General features: G+C 42.3%; 1 protein-coding gene across 3 annotated transcripts in view; it reads left to right on the top strand.

Moving 5' to 3' along the window:
• Window positions 1-15882, top strand: part of nrg2a (neuregulin 2a) — a 100249-nt gene that overhangs the window by 76423 nt on the left and 7944 nt on the right. The window contains exons 5-9 of one of the 3 annotated variants that reach the window (XM_084075182.1): window positions 4441-4499; window positions 9898-9921; window positions 13008-13110; window positions 14700-14823; window positions 15817-15882. The exon at window positions 15817-15882 is cut by the window's right edge and continues 62 nt beyond it. In XM_084075182.1, coding sequence (XP_083931308.1) covers window positions 4441-4499; window positions 9898-9921; window positions 13008-13110; window positions 14700-14823; window positions 15817-15882 — 376 coding nt within the window. Of the gene's footprint in view, window positions 1-3859; window positions 3937-4440; window positions 4500-9897; window positions 9922-13007; window positions 13111-14699; window positions 14824-15816 lie in introns of all 3 variants that reach the window. The other 2 variants (XM_084075184.1, XM_084075183.1) reach the window with 2 other exon arrangements.

Here is a 15882-nt window from a genome sequence, read left to right as displayed (position 1 = left end):
TCCCTAGATTCCTTGGATCATTAATGCTACTTACTTTTTCGCCTAACTACATTATCCACCATTGTGCATTAGTTTCAAAACACACATTTTTCTTCTATACTCCTACAGATTTTTCACAATTTTTCACAAATCACTAAACATTATCTATGGAGTCATAAATATGTATCATACGAACTGTTCAAATACCGTTTCGCTATGATTGGCTCCCAAAGTTTGTAGGACAGGACTATTTCATCGTCCGATCAACCCCAAATTTGAGTCAGATATTGAGGTGCCTCAAACAACGCAAAGCCAAAAGTGATTTTACTTGACCCATAAGGGGCGCCACAAGTGATACAAATTAGATACACATGATCTTGGGAGTCACGTGACAACATTTTCCATACTGTTGGCTTTTAATTGGTTTCCAAATTTAGTGGGAGGAGCCCATGAACGCAACATCCAATCAACCCCAATTTGGAATCACATGTTGAGGGGACTCTAAAGACCGCACTTGCAAAGAGCTTTCACTTCTGCGCACAGAGGGCACCACAAATGTGAATTGTTCAACCGTATGTTGGAGAAACACAATTTATACCCCGCAGCTTCCTCGGGTCCTGACAGCTGCAACCCACGATTTACAAAGCCCTGGGTAGGCAAACCAGCCTGGTGGAGTTATACACTCTGCGGAGCACCCCTTTCTAGTTGTCAGTTGAAATGGCAGTTTAACAATATGAAAGACAATAATTAGACTTTTTTTTTCGTAAAACATGAATGATGTAGATAACAGATTTAGAACTAGAATCTTAGTGTGTTAAATGTAAGAGCTCTACTGCTCTCAGCTCAGAACATTTCTTTTGAGATAACATGAGTCAATTTACATAAATACATTGAATCAGGGAAGGAATTATTTTTGGAAGGGACATGTAAAATTCATTAGGCTACTGGCTGTTTCTGTACTATTTGAATTATGGAACTGTCATAGCACACTATACGAATTATGCACAAGCACAAGCTCATGTGTTTTTGTTGTTTTGCTATTGCTGAACATGCTGTCGTATACCCTGGTCCATTACGGGCACATGTCATATTCCATGCGTCTGCTGGTGGCCCCTATAGAGCAGTTACATACATTGGCCCGGCCTTATGTGCATTCAGCCGGCCTGAGGAACAGCATTCAACAAACAATGAGGACATGGCCGCAACAGCCCCTCTATAAGCTGTGTACAAATTGGAGGGAGCAATAACTCAATTGCTGCAGCTAATTCACTCACGGCCGGGGCACGGGTCCAGAGGAGTTGGATAATGCAGTGAAGGCCTGGGGGGATTTGTTGCCCCCAAGCCATCTCATTCGATATAGGCCAGGCTTCAGCAGGTATTACGCTCTCACTGAACAAGTCCTGCAAGACAAGCCAGCCCTGTGCTCAAGCCCGGGCTCCTTCACTTTACAACGGAGCACTGGATCTCAAAGTGGGGTCTGGGAAACCGCATGGGGTTCCAGGGAGTGGACCCCAGCAACATTTGCATGGGTATACTCTCTCCTGATTGGCTGAAGTTGGCAACCCACCTGAACATGTAGTTTTCTGTTTATTAAAGAGCTGGAGAGGCGGGGAGACCCCTGTTACTGAACAAATACTCTATAGCAACGATTGCTCTCAGAATATATAGCGCTAAACAAAGAAAAGTGTTTTGTTTTAGCCAAAACATTTTTTTTTGCCATTTCTACCTTTTAGGAATTGGGCCACATCAACAGGGCTGAGTGTTTGTCGTTGCTCAACACTGGGTTGCGATTGGTACAGATAACCTCAGATTGACACGATAAGATTAGTATGAAAGTGAGAATTCAAGTTGGGACCAGTGTTTGAAGCATTCATACCAAATGTATAGTTAGAGCCATGGATAGAGGAGAAGGAAATCTAGACGTACAGTGTAGTGCTTTGCCAATATGAAAACTGGAACAGTCCCTTGCAGATCTCGATCATTTAATGCCATAAACGTTCAACACTGGACTTATCACTTCGTGTAGCTACGTACAGCTTGAAGTTTTATATCATTTTTATTTTCAACTCGAGTCAGTCAGCATGTTATACATTCTACAAGACAGCATTACTCATTCAAAGGGGATTTCAAAGAGAAGGAATTTCACAAGGCAAGACGGCAGCCCTCCACACACAGAAATATATTCAGCCCAGTGCTTTGGGAGCTTCCACCAGCATGGATGTTTCAGTTCAGCTCTCCCTCTAAGGCCTCCCTTCTCCCCAAAGCCCCATACGAACATAAGTTATGCTCGATGTTAGAAAGGGGGCTTGACCGGAAAAAAAGAAGAAGTTAATGTTGGAATTTATTGTATTATATTACAAAGTCCTGCATTCCATGCCCCATGTGCAGTTTAACTTTCAAATGCCTCATTGGGATTTTGTTCAATTACAAAATACCTTTGTTTTCGTATGACGAGAAATGAAAGCCCATACCACTCTGAATACCCTTACTTGATATCTGATACGCATCTGATATTTTTATAATTTAGGGCGCCATATTAACCCTAATCTTTCTGGAAAGCTTTCCCTCACCTTGGTAGTGGTATTTCCCAGCTAAACACATCACTCACTGTGAGTAATTTTGTATGGAATAACATAACACTCCAGGGAGGCATTATGTAAATCTCATAAATCATGAGCATTGACCTTTTACTGAATTGGTGTTCCAGTTAGTCCTGAGTGAAAGAGTGGAATGTTGGTACCCCTAAACAGGGGAGCTGCTGGTAATATGGGGACCCAGTGACGTTTACATTGGACACGGCAAGAGTCTATTTAATAAACAATGAAATCTATGATCTATTGCCAATATTCAACTATCTCTTGCTGTGTGTATGGCCCAAGGACACTTTGAGGGCCTCTTTCAGCCCAAGGCCCTTGGAGTCGTCCATTCTTTCCATCCCCATTCGTGAATCCTGCCCCCCAACAGACCAACCACACATCCTGAAGTTATTAGAGAGGAAAGAGTTGAGAACAGATGAGAAGACTGGTGGACGAAACTACATTGTAGAAATGGGGTGATGGAAGGGTTGTGGCAATGGCCATTAGATGAATAGGTGAATAGGTGTCCATATTGATCAGAGATGGTCAAATCAGAATCAGTCACTCATTAAAAATACTTTAAAAATACTTTAAAGTAAAACCAAGGGCGAAACACTTTTACACAGCCTGCATATCAAATCCCACCGATTCTTGAATCTGATACTGTTTAATGCTTGTACAAAAATGTGGAGTGTTAATTCATGCAACAGGAATGGAACAAGTAAAGGCCAGTCCACACCAATGCAACTCCTTGCAACATGCAACTACTTGCAACCACTCGCAACCATTATCCCCAATGGAAGTTGCAAGGAGTTGCATTGGTGTCACACGGCCTTAAAACAGTTATGTTGCAAGGAGTTGCGACTAGTTGCATTGGTGCGGTCTGGGAATGGGCCCTTATGGTTCCATTTGGTTACTGTATATTTCTACACACTCAGAGTTACAAATGGATACATTAACCCAGAGGATTTTTACTGTGTATTCGCTGTCATCTCTGCTCTTGTCCAAACTCATCAGGTTCACACTATAAGCAGATTAACAATGGTCACTCCTCTTAAGTACTCGGAAATGACCTATTAACCCTGCCAATTTGTTTGCCTACTCTCACCTGAAACAGGTGACCTTTACTGTAACCTCGGAGAATGTCTACAACCACATTTGTAACTCCAGTAAATTCATAATTATGCTGTACATGTATGGTTGTTTAGCTGTTTTGTTTTTCTTCACTTCTTGTATGTTTGTTTGTTTTGTTTGTTTTTTCTTCTTTTTTTTCTTCACAACACTTCTCTTACTCCCCTCTCCAGATGTCCGGACGGATACTTCGGCCCAAGGTGCTTACAGACCGAACCGCTGCGGTCGTACATGCCCAAACCTTTCAAAAGTATGTTCACCTGACAACCAGAAGCTGAGGCAAAAAAGACAGTGTTGTCACTGGAATAACGCTAATGGACTTCGTCCACTGACACCCCCCCCCCACCCCCCTCCCCAAACTCTCTTTCGCCTCTCTCTCTCTTTTTGTCTTTCTGTTTCTCAGGTCAACGCACGCAATATGAGCTGTGCTCTGCACACAACCTACTACACAATGGTGTCAACCATGGGAACACACACACTCTGCTTCTGCTGTCCATTGTTGTGCTGTTGATCTAATTCTGTGTTTCTCTGCCTCTCTCTCTCTCTCTCTCTCTCTCTCTCTCTCTCTCTCTCTCTCTCTCGCTCACTCTCCCCCCCCATTTCCTGCACATATTCTCTCCTCTCAACACCCCCTCCCACCCACCCACCCACTTTTGCTCTCTCTGTCTCTCTCCCTCTCCCCCCCTCTCTCTCTCTCTCTCTCTCTCTCTCTCTCTCTCTCTCTCTCTCTTTGTGGCTTTTCTCTTTCCATCAGGTGTCCAAATGACTTTACTGGTGATCGCTGTCAAACCTACGTTATGGCCAGTTTCTACCGTATGTCCATTTCCTCCTTCCGTCACTCTCTTTAAGACTTTCCGTCACTCTGTCTCTGTCTTGTGTAGTGCATGCTGGATGTAGAGTGACGTAGCGTTGGTTTCCTTGTTTAGTCTCTAGTACTCTAGTTTTGTGTTCTGGTTACTCTGATATTGTAGTATGACGTATTGATCTGTAAGCTAGTGTGGAGTAATAGGCTCTATGCACAGCAGCCCCTTCCTTGCTTCCTTCACAGGTGTTACCAATGACACTAATGAAGGCTCTGTTCCATACAGTGGTTCTCAAACTTTTAAATTTCAAGGACCCCCCATAACTCTGAGAGTGTACAAATGGAACCAAATGGACCCGGGAGGGTCCATTTGGTTCCATTTGTACACTCTCAGAGTTACACCCCCTCAAGGAACCATGAGGGTCCCTGGACCGCACTTTGAGACCCACTAGTGTTTCTAGTGAGCCAACATGCACGATATCAGCACCATGACTCCAGAATGGAACAGAGCCTTCATTAGTATCATTGGTAACACCTGTGAAGGAAGTAAGAAGAGGCCCAATTGCTCTCCAAAATGGCTGCTGTGCATAGAGCCTATTTAACCCAGAGTTGTAGATGGATAAATTTACACTGAGGGATTTTACTGTGTACATGTTAGGCCTGCATGCATGAAAACTTGTAGTACGTACGCATGTTGTTGCATGCGTGCACCCCCCACGGCGGAGTTCAGGCTCGTATACGCGACAAGTGGCGAGCTGCATTTTGAAGTTGCAGCGCCACCGTTCTCTGACACAGAGTAAACGTTGCTTTGCATCTATAAGAAGTCAAGCTGCATGTCACAATATAGTCTAATGAGGCATCCGTCTTCAATAGCCCACCTTTTACTAACGCAATAACGCTGCTTGGTTGATACAATCAGCTTCGAGCAAAAGTCGCGTATGGGCGCCATTAGTGCCGAGCCGTACACAGAAAGACGAGCCTAATCGATTGCATTTACATTTGACATTCTTAGGCGTTTAGCTGACATTCTTATCTGGCCAGAGGAATACAGGTCTAGTGGGCGCCTAAACATTGTGGGGCACCTCGATGTTAAATAGCAAAGAATAAATGTATGCTTTGGGAAAAGGTCTGAAATAATGTGTCTATGTTTTGAACAGGCACTGTACATCATTATCAGACCAAAATGTACCCTTCAACTTATTGTTTATGCCAAAATCGATTGGAACATGATATCAGCTTACTAGCATTAATTTATAGGTTTACAGCACAATCCTGAGTGTTAATTTAACACTTGAGAGTTAATTGTTTGCCCTAAAAGGGTCTATTTTCAGGATTTTGCTGTGTAAAGTATGTTATATTTGTCACGTGAATTGTTGATTATGTCTAATGGAGCTATAGCTTAGCTTATTAAACTAGCTGTTAACTAAACCCATCACATATCAAAGGTGCTGTAAGTGATATCTTTTGTTTAAATAAAAGGTTTATTTTTAAAAGGGTTAAAGCTCTATATTCCAATAGTAATCATTGCTATAGAGTGTTTGTTCAGTAACAGGGGTCTCCCCATCTCTCCATCTCTTTAGTAAACAGACGATACATTTTCAGGTGGGTTACACATCTCATCCAGTCAGGAGAGAGAACCCGACAAAGATCATTTATCAGCTTTTGTTCTGCTCATTTATTTGTTTCATTACTTCCAATTGCACTTGCTTATCCTTATACTTCTCTCCTGATTGGATGAAATTGTTATCCCGCCCTAAAGAAGATGTTTACTAAAGAGAGGAGAGATGGTTATACCCCTGTTATTGAATACACACTCTATATCAATGATTAATATGGGAGTATATATATATTAAACAACAAAAATATCACTTACACCACCATTAATTGTTTTGCAATAAGCCCACCAGCTGCCAAAATGGCAATTCATTTTTACTTTTTATTTTGGCTTGAGTGGCCTATTATAGGCCCACAAGGTGCTACAGTACAATACTGCATGTGCAGAACTTTCTCATCAATATATTATGCCCTATATTATGCTATATAAATTATGACCCGTTATATTGGTTGCACGCTTAATAAGGGATATGCCAAGCTGGCACAAATGAATGCACTGGCTTTTTCCACCACCACAATAGGGGCAATTTCTGCAGCTCACTTCGACCTTCATCTTGTACAAAGGAGAAATCACAATTGGCTTGATTCCCCTTTTCTTAACTTTCACTAATGTAGACCAACCTACACATCGTGCTTTAACGTGCATTGCTTTACAATTAACAGGTAAAATTGTGTTCACACAGCAACGATATTACCTGCTTTCACAGACGTCATATTTGCTCATTAGCGCTGGTTCGTGTACTATCTTAGAGTTCAGTGTTGCACATAGCTCCACTAGCCCGGGGCAAAAGATTTCAGCCCTACTCCATTCCACACTGGCAACATCAGCAAACATGTCCATCAGCCAGAGAATTATACCCAGATTAGTGGAAGGATCCTGGAGAACGATGGCGCGACAGATGTTGCCTTTAAGCATTTGGCTTTGGAATGGTATCCACACAATGTAGGATCATCGTTTCTGTAGGCTATCATCTCCAGGTTACTACATTGTTCGTGTTTACACTTTAACATGACTCTCACGTTAACTGCTAATGGTATTTATCTAGCGGTGGGCGGCTCTCAAAGGGCAGTACATGTACTGTAATCAAAAGAGAATGACGTTAACAAAACATAAATTCAAGGGTCAGACTTGTTTCGGATAAACACTTGAGGTTCCACTTAGCTCGGACACGGTGCTCTGAAGTCTTTAGAAGGCATATAAAACAATTATATTTACAGCATTGTTAAATTAGCAAAAGATATGTCAAAACATGCAATGCCCCATGATTTATTACAACATCAATGTGTTGGCATCATGTCTATGCAAGTCCATGTTGTTTTGATCCAGTAAAGCCTACTTTACACTTAGTTGCACGCCCGGTGTCACGCACCGTTGTGAGCTCGTGGATTTGTCTATTTTCGGTGAGCAACAACGACGCGCATAAATCAGGCTTTAAAGGTAACATGTCAAACCCCATAGTCTGCCGTTAGATCTGCTTTCTGCTGCCTGTAGAAGTGCTTTACTCGTATATTCTGTGTAATTCAGCTTAGTCTGAGTCTATTACAATTTAATAAAATAAAATACATGTTTTGAATATGTGGGGAGAAACTGCCAAATTGGGACATTAGTGTTTGTACTGAAACAAATGATGGTATACGTTTAGATAGATAGACATACAGTATGGCATGCAGAGCTCCACAACATGCGAGCAGACTTTCTGTTTCAAATAAATATACAGAATGCATGACTGGGGCAGACGTATGACTCAGACCTGCAAATTGGGCCTTCAAGATGGAGAATTTAACTTCAGTATCAAAATATGTGTGAGAGCTGCCTTTTTAGTTAAAACTCAATAGTTGATGATTTGAGCTCAGCCTGGAAGTGTAGATGTATTTCCCTTCCAAGGAGGGCATTGATTACAGTTCATCAGCAGAGAGAAGCCCTTCATTTCTGCGGTTACAGTACATGCACAGACATTCAACAAGGATGAGCCGGATCTATGTGTATCCAAATAACATAATGTTTTAATTCTTGTAATGACACATCAATCATAAAACCCGAGAGCAGTGAATCGTAAAATCTAAGAAAAATCGTAAAACTTTATTTACATGGCACTTTATTAAGTCAGTTTACAAAGTTCTTTGCAGCAAGGCATACACATTAGAAGATCAGGGGAAAAAAACAAAAAAATGTGAATGGAAAAACACAAGAGACCACACATAACCAATGTAATGGCTTATTTCAATTTAATTTAATGAGGTGCTGCAATGAATGATAGTTTCCTCTTTCTGGAGGAGGGTGAGGCAGTAAAACACGTTTCAAAGAGAATACAGCTTTCCCCCCCAAAAAGCACACGTGCACCTGCAAACAGACTCACACACACACACACACACACACACACACACACACACACGCGCACGCACACGCACACGCACACCCTAGAGCCCCATCAATCCCATTTAGATTTTTCCGAGTCCCCACCTCCTAGAAGGGTGTCTCCCATTCCCCAGATCAGTGATGGCCGTGCAGAGAGAACAGAACAGCCTCAGCTCCTCGGCCATAAGGGCTTGGCTTAACAAGAGCATGTTGTCATAACAACAGCTGGGATTTGCTGCAACCCAAGTAAAAGCGAGCGAGCTGCCAGAGATATGGGCTCAGCTGTGTCGGCACAATCTCCCTGTGGCCTCCCTTTCCCACACGCGGCAGAATCCACCTCCAAAACTTCACATTTTTTTAACGCAGCTCCTCAAATTGAGCATCGGTTTGATTAGCTGTGGTCTGTTAATTCTATGTGATTGAAGTTATTGGCATTCAAGGAGGCTGGCAACAAAGTGTCGTTTTTGTCCGAGCAGCACAGCACACGACACTTTGGCACTGACCCAAAAAATCAGGCGAACAGGAGAACAGGAATTGGTCCCCACTCTCCACAGAACTTTTGCTCTGGTTCTATAATGTCTTGTAGGTGATCGGAATGTTTATTGCCAAGTATTTTCAAAGAATTTGACCTGTTGCATTGTTCTCAGCCACACGTCAAATTATAAGCAGCAAGATAAGAGGGGGATCTTTATTTGGTTAATTAGTGTATTAATAATGCATGTCTTCAGAATCAGAATCACTTTCACTGGACACATACATACAGTACAGTAGGTTTGCACATACATAATGTTGAGCACAAGATTAGCACCGGACTGTGCTGAGGCATACAGTACAGCAGACGGAAATATCAGACGGAAATATCTAAACGACTGAGCAGAATTTGATTCGGAGTTACTCGTTCACGACCGTTAACAGAAAGCTTTATATTTCAATAAACCTCTTATGGTCGGTGTCTGTACCAGCATTTTGCGAACAATATTCCACGTACAGTAATCCAGATTAGGCTTACCCAGACTCGCCCTTTGCCCTAGAAACGCGTTTACTTAACAGTTGTACACAATATAATCCATAGTGTTAATTTAACTCAGAGAGTGTGCACAAAAGGCTTTATTGTGTATGGTCGAGCAATTCGGTAATTCGGGTAATTCGATCTGTCGTGTGTGTTTGTCGCTGTTGCATGCTGTGACTGTTCTCTGCTGTCTGGATGTCTAGGTGCTCGTTGAACATGTCCCGAATTGTCCTACTGATCTTATTGTTCTGACTGTTATTGACTCGCCCGGTGTTTTTTCGTCTCAGTTCTATTTTTATACCTTTCCCCATGTCTTTGAACTGTACTTTGAAAGGTGTCCTTCTCTCTTAATCTGTGCTTTTCTTTCCTTTTTTTTTTTTTTTTTTTTTTTACACTCTTCCAAACTGTCACCCTCCCTCTGCAATGGCAGAGCATCTTGGGATTGAATTTATGGGTATGGAACAATCCGTTTTGATTCTCAGTCTTACGCGTAGCTACTAAAGTAGATGTCCCTCATCCTGACATGTTTCCATTTCCCTCCAGTGTCCGTGGAATGTGCTGGAAAAACATAATTGCAAAACAAATCCAATAGACTCCTGATTAACCATTCAATCTGTCAGTCAATCATACAGTAACTCATTGGAGTGAAAACTTTGTCTTGATCGATGCAACTGACCCCCCCCCCCCCCCCCCCCCTTCCCTCCATCAATTGATCATTAACATGGGTGTCTTCAGCCTGCAGCTCTCATACAAAAGAAATTACCTCTGCGAATGCGGCGTCCGGGGACCCCCCAGGGCTCCTTGAGGGGGTTCCAGGGGGTCCCCGTCTAAATGATTGATAGTAGTAACCAAATGGACCCTCACGGGTCTGTAACTCCGGGAGTGCACAATGTTTTTTTTGTTGTGCAGTATCAAATGAACACTGAGGATTTTCACAGTGTAGATTACCGTCCCAGAGATATAAACCATATCAAATGGTTGTCTAAGGCCTCATGCATATCAAACTGGGGGTCTTTGAAATTCGAAAGTTCTGTCAATCCATGGGTTAAAATAAATAATTGAGTGGAAGGATGAAAGCTGCAATCAGGACACCCACTGTTTCCCTCTCAGTGTCTCCGGCATATTTTCCCTGTGTTGTACAGTAGGTTTAGTTTCATGCCCTTTTATGTTCCTTTACCGCTGTTCTCCTCTCCCAACCCTGTAACAAGCATGCTATTCTAGGTTTACGTTTGCCACCACCAGCACCACCCACAACCTCCATCATCTCCTCTCCTCTTCTAAACACCCATCCATCCCGAATCCCTCAATCTCTTACGCTTTTAGTGTCTCCTCCTCCTTTTCCCTTTTTTTTTATGAGGCTTCTCTCTTGTTGTCGCTTTTTGATTCATCTGTGACCTTGCCCCATCCTTCTTGCATCCTGACATCAGTATGGTTTAAATCTAGCTTTGACTGTGCGTGCGTGCGTGCGTGTGTGCGTGTGTGCGTGTGTGTGTGTGTGTGTGTGTGTGTGTGTGTGTGTGTGTGTGTGTGTGTGTGTGTGTGTGTGTGTGTGTGTGTGTGCGCGTGCGTATGTGTGTGAGTGTCTGTATAAATAGATCTGTGTGTTACTGGTTTGATTTATACTTCAAGTAGCAAGAAGCATGCAGTGCTATATTTAGAACCCTACAGACTTCCTCTGTCTTCCTCTGATGGCCCCTGTTTTCTGTCACCTTGTCCAACCAAAGCGCTTTTACAGATGTTATCTTCAATTCCCGACGCTGTTGAAAATCTCTCGGTATTCAGCTAATTTTGCGAACCGATTCAAACACCGAATATTGTTGGTCGTAGTGTCAGAAAATAGTGCATTCTCCGGTGCGCCAAACGCATAGGTGAACGAGGCAAGAGGCGTCCGTCCTCCTCAGACGGAAGGATTTGTACACAATTCACAGCTACTACATTATTTATCGCCGACGTACCGATGTACTCCTTCACTCACTCTCCACGAGGGAGACAAAAATACTTTTCGGTACTCTGAATTTTGTACGGTTTGCACGTCATCATGACGGTGTCGCGGACCAAGAATAGCAGATCTAGAGGTTTTCGATCCCGTCGCTCTAAACTTCTCTCGCTTACTTAATTGGATGACTTAAAGGTGTTGTAAGTGACATTACATTACTGAGGACTTTACTGCGTTGTCCCCCTTCATTATTAAAATGATCTTGACAGGGTGAAAGGGTGCACGACGCTTTACACTAAGATACCCCAATTATGTCTGTCTGCCATTATGGCCATGTTGACGAGGCCTTCTGTGCTGTGGATAGAAAAAAATCAGAGGGACTCTGTTTCCGTTTCATGGGAAACTGCCGAATGAGAGTAGCAGATTTCGTCCTGCTTTTCGACTCTTTTCGAAACCATGCTGGTTTTATTTGCGTGCCGTGCATCGCATGTGTTTTGCAGTTTCCGAGCAATCTTCGGTTCTAGGTTTTTTTGCAAATATAATTATGGAATTATAATAATCCTCAATTACGGAATTATTAGGGTTGTCCGATATTGGCTTTTTTACCGATAACCGATATACCGATATTGTCCAACTCTTAATTACCGATACCGATATCAACCGATACCGATATATGCGGGGATTATTGTGATTAGGGTAAGCTCAAATTTCATATCACACACACCATATACAGTAAGAACTCCTGTAACTTATTTATAAAGCAAAAAAAAAAAAAAAAAAAAAAAAAAAATTTTTTTTTTTTCAAAAACCGATACCGATATTTTCCCGATATCAATTTTTATGCTAATATCGGCCGATAATATCGGGAGGCCGATAATATCGGACATCCCTAGGAATTATAGATGCCGTTGCCCTTAGCCGCTTCGCTGTCGTGCTCAAAGTGAAGTTTGTGCCGTTCCTTACTGAATGCCGATGTTCTAACCGAAATCATCCAAAACGTGCTGCTACTAGGGCCCCCCTGATAATAACACTGCCATCTCCCTTACGCACCACCCTTCCAATCGCATAATCTCAAAGATCTATGACGTTACCCAACTATAGTGTTCTTGTCCAAACATACAGACATAAGAGGAAGACAAAGGAACCTTCATACTAGAACAGTGCTTCTCAATCTGGGGTCTGGGGTCCTTGAGGAGGTTCCAAGGGGATCCCCAGCTAAATGATTCACAGTTAGGAGTCAAATGGACCCGTAAGGGTCCATTTGGTTCCATTTGTTAAATGAACCCTGAGGATACAGTGTCGATTGGGGTCCCAGAGATAAAATAAATTGTCTCCGCATGTTTGAAATACATATCAAAATGGGGGTCCTTTAAATTAAAAAGGCTGAGAATCACTGTACTAGAAGATATACCGTACTAAAATATGAATGTGAAAACTTCAAGACACTGACCTTATTTTCTCCCTGGCTGCTTCTCTCACTGTTTGTGTGTGTGGTTTGCATGCACGCGTGTGTGTGTGTGTGTGTGTGTGTGTGTGTGTGTGTGTGTGTGTGCGTGTGCGTGTGCGTGTGCGTGTGTATGTGTGTGTGTGTGTAATGTTCACAGAGGCAGAGGAGCTCTACCAGAAGCGGGTCCTGACAATCACGGGTATTTGCGTGGCTCTGTTGGTGGTGGGCATCGTGTGTGTGGTGGCCTACTGCAAAACCAAGTACGTGATCTGGTTTTACTGGTACTATACCGGTATGCTTTCCACATGGTTTTTAGATCATTTCAAGTGAAATCGGTCTGACTTCCATGTACTATTACAAATAAATCTATTCGCATTTATTATTAGTAGTAGTAGTAGTACTACTACTAGACGTAAGTAGGTAAGTAGCCTTGGGAACCAACGGTTGTCCGACCTATGTGGCCCACAGTGTTGCCAGATCTGCTTATTATAATTTCCCCGCAAGATTTTATTATTTTACTTTTAGTAACTTTTTGTTTTTTTACTTGGTCTGCTTTTTTCCCCTCTACACCAAACTTTGCCAAAAATATATTTTTGCCTAAAGTTCTCCTCAGAATAGGGATGCTGCTAGGGTTCAAGTGGTTAAAGTAAAACATAAAAATCATATCACACAAAGATTTGGTGGCCCCCCTGTAGTAACTCTGAGGACCCCCTAGGGGACACGGACCCCCTGTTGAAGACCCCTGCTCTACTGTATAACCACCAGGCCACTGAGCTGGTTATTATTATTAGTGATAGTCACATTTTCAGTATTGGTACATTTATTGGCCTGATTCGATGAAACGTCCTTCCTTCATAGCTATCGGTGCTGTTTGCCTTTGTGTGTAGGTAGTCCACTGCAATTAGATGGTGCACAGTGAGTCCTTGTAAAAAGTACGATATAATAAGATAAGTATGGGATTACTGTTTGACAGGAGGAGTATTTCAGCAAACGCTTAATGCACTTTGCAAAGAACAAAATGTTTTAGAACCCTCCGGCCTTCGCCGTTGTTAATTGATAAGAGATTAAGATACCTGGCAGGGATGTTCATGTATCAATCAACCTAATTGTACATTCACTGTCCAAGCCTGAAAACGTTGAGTTTGGAATGACATTAAACATGTTGTTAAAATAATCTTGCCCTCAGGGACATAAGGGACGTCATATGGTTTACGGTGGTTGCTATTTCATGTACGTCACTCACTGGTTCTCAAAGTGGTGTCCAGGGACCCACTGTCTTCAACAGGGGGTTGGGTGTTTCCTGCCATTCCACTAGCGCCTCGTACAGGTTGGTCAGGGTACCTGTTCAGCAGAGAGCGGAACTGGGAGGGTAGCGTGTTCCTCAGCACACATTACTCTCTCCGGGTGAAACTCCTCACTGTCAGCTGATAAGAAGCGGCTAGCGACTAGTGTGTGGCCTATTAGAAGATACATGTGGTTGCCTACACCCGCAGTAGAACATGGACATAAAAAGTGTACTTAAGTACAGTACTTGAGTAAATGTACTTAGTTACTTTACACCACTGCTATACACATAAATAAACAACTAAATTGGAGAGAAAAAATGGAATAGTTGATAAAAAGTGTTTAGATGTCCCCCTTCCCTTTTCCTCTTTGCAGTGAAACTTTAACCATACCATAATGTTCTTAAATGACACGGGATGGTCACATTAGATATCCTGTATCTTGGGTAAATGTTTACCTAAAACCTTAAGTGTGTCAACTTGAGAAGTACATAAACATTCATTGATCTGATTTATGATAACAGCCACGTGGACCTCAGAGAAATGACACAGATCTGTTCCCGCAGGAAACAAAGAAAGAAGATGCACAATCATCTGCGACAGAACATGTGTCCAGAACACCCCAACCGGAACCTAGCGAATGGACCCAATCACCCCGGGCCAGGCCCAGAGGAAATCCCCATGGTAGACGTGAGTTTTATTGAGCAGAACTCCACAGATGGGAAACACAAAGGATCAGTGCGTCCTGCAATTTTTTTTGGGGGGGTGGGGGGGGGGGCAAAAGTTCCCGCAAGCCCACAACACAACTCAAGAGAAATCATAAATAATTATCTTGCCAGCTTTGAGATAGCTGGATTATTTGTATTAATAAAACACAATCCTCATCATCATCATTACCAAACAAGAAACAGGAAGTAGAAGTAGCAAGTAGAGTGGCTATGTGAGATATTCTGCATATACTGTAAGTGAATTGAGATAAAAGGATATTATCTGCAAGAACAAATACAGTCAGAAATTCTCAAATCAACAATTATCAACTCAATATAAATGCCATTAAAAAACATCAGCATTTACTAATGTGAAATGTGTGACAGTAGATTTAATCAGCTGTTAAAGTGAAGGCAAAGAGCTGGCTTCATTTGCTCAAAATGAGCTTGTCATGTTTTATTTTCAATTACATCTTTCAGCCACTAGGGGCCAGTGTTGCTTGGCTTCTCCGCTTTAAACTTGTGCATGATTCTAAGATTTGACATCATAACAGGAAGTAGATTACAACTGCTCCAGTAATGCCTTCTGTCCTTACTTTCCCTTTCTTAGTAACCTCTTGAAACCACCGGGGACCCCCAGGTGTTCTTGGGGGAGTTCCAGGGGGTCCCCCAGCAAAATGTGTTAATATAGCATCACAATCATTTTAACCACTTTAACCTTTTATACTTTTGGCTATTCAAAAATAGCAGATTTTGAAAATTTGTGAACATTTGTGCAAACCTTTGAATATATATTTTCTTAAGCAAAACATTTGTAACTCAAATCTTTGCTTCTGGGGGTCCCTGGAACAGAATATTTTGAGATGGGGGTCTGCGGCCAAATACATATACATTTTGGGGTCCTTGACATGAAAAAGTTTGAGCACCACTGCTCTAAGGCTATATCTGAACTGATTTGTTTTGTTATTGCCTGCAGTACATATCAAAGAATGTCCCCGCGACGGAGCGAATTATACGGCCTGGAACAGAGGGCTCCTTCCCT

The sequence above is a fragment of the Gymnoscopelus microlampas genome (assembly GCF_963454915.1).
Source record: "Gymnoscopelus microlampas genome assembly, chromosome: 12".
Classification (NCBI taxonomy): domain Eukaryota; kingdom Metazoa; phylum Chordata; class Actinopteri; order Myctophiformes; family Myctophidae; genus Gymnoscopelus; species Gymnoscopelus microlampas.
Note: the sequence above shows the minus strand (reverse complement) of the source record. Positions and strands in the feature narration are given on the sequence as shown.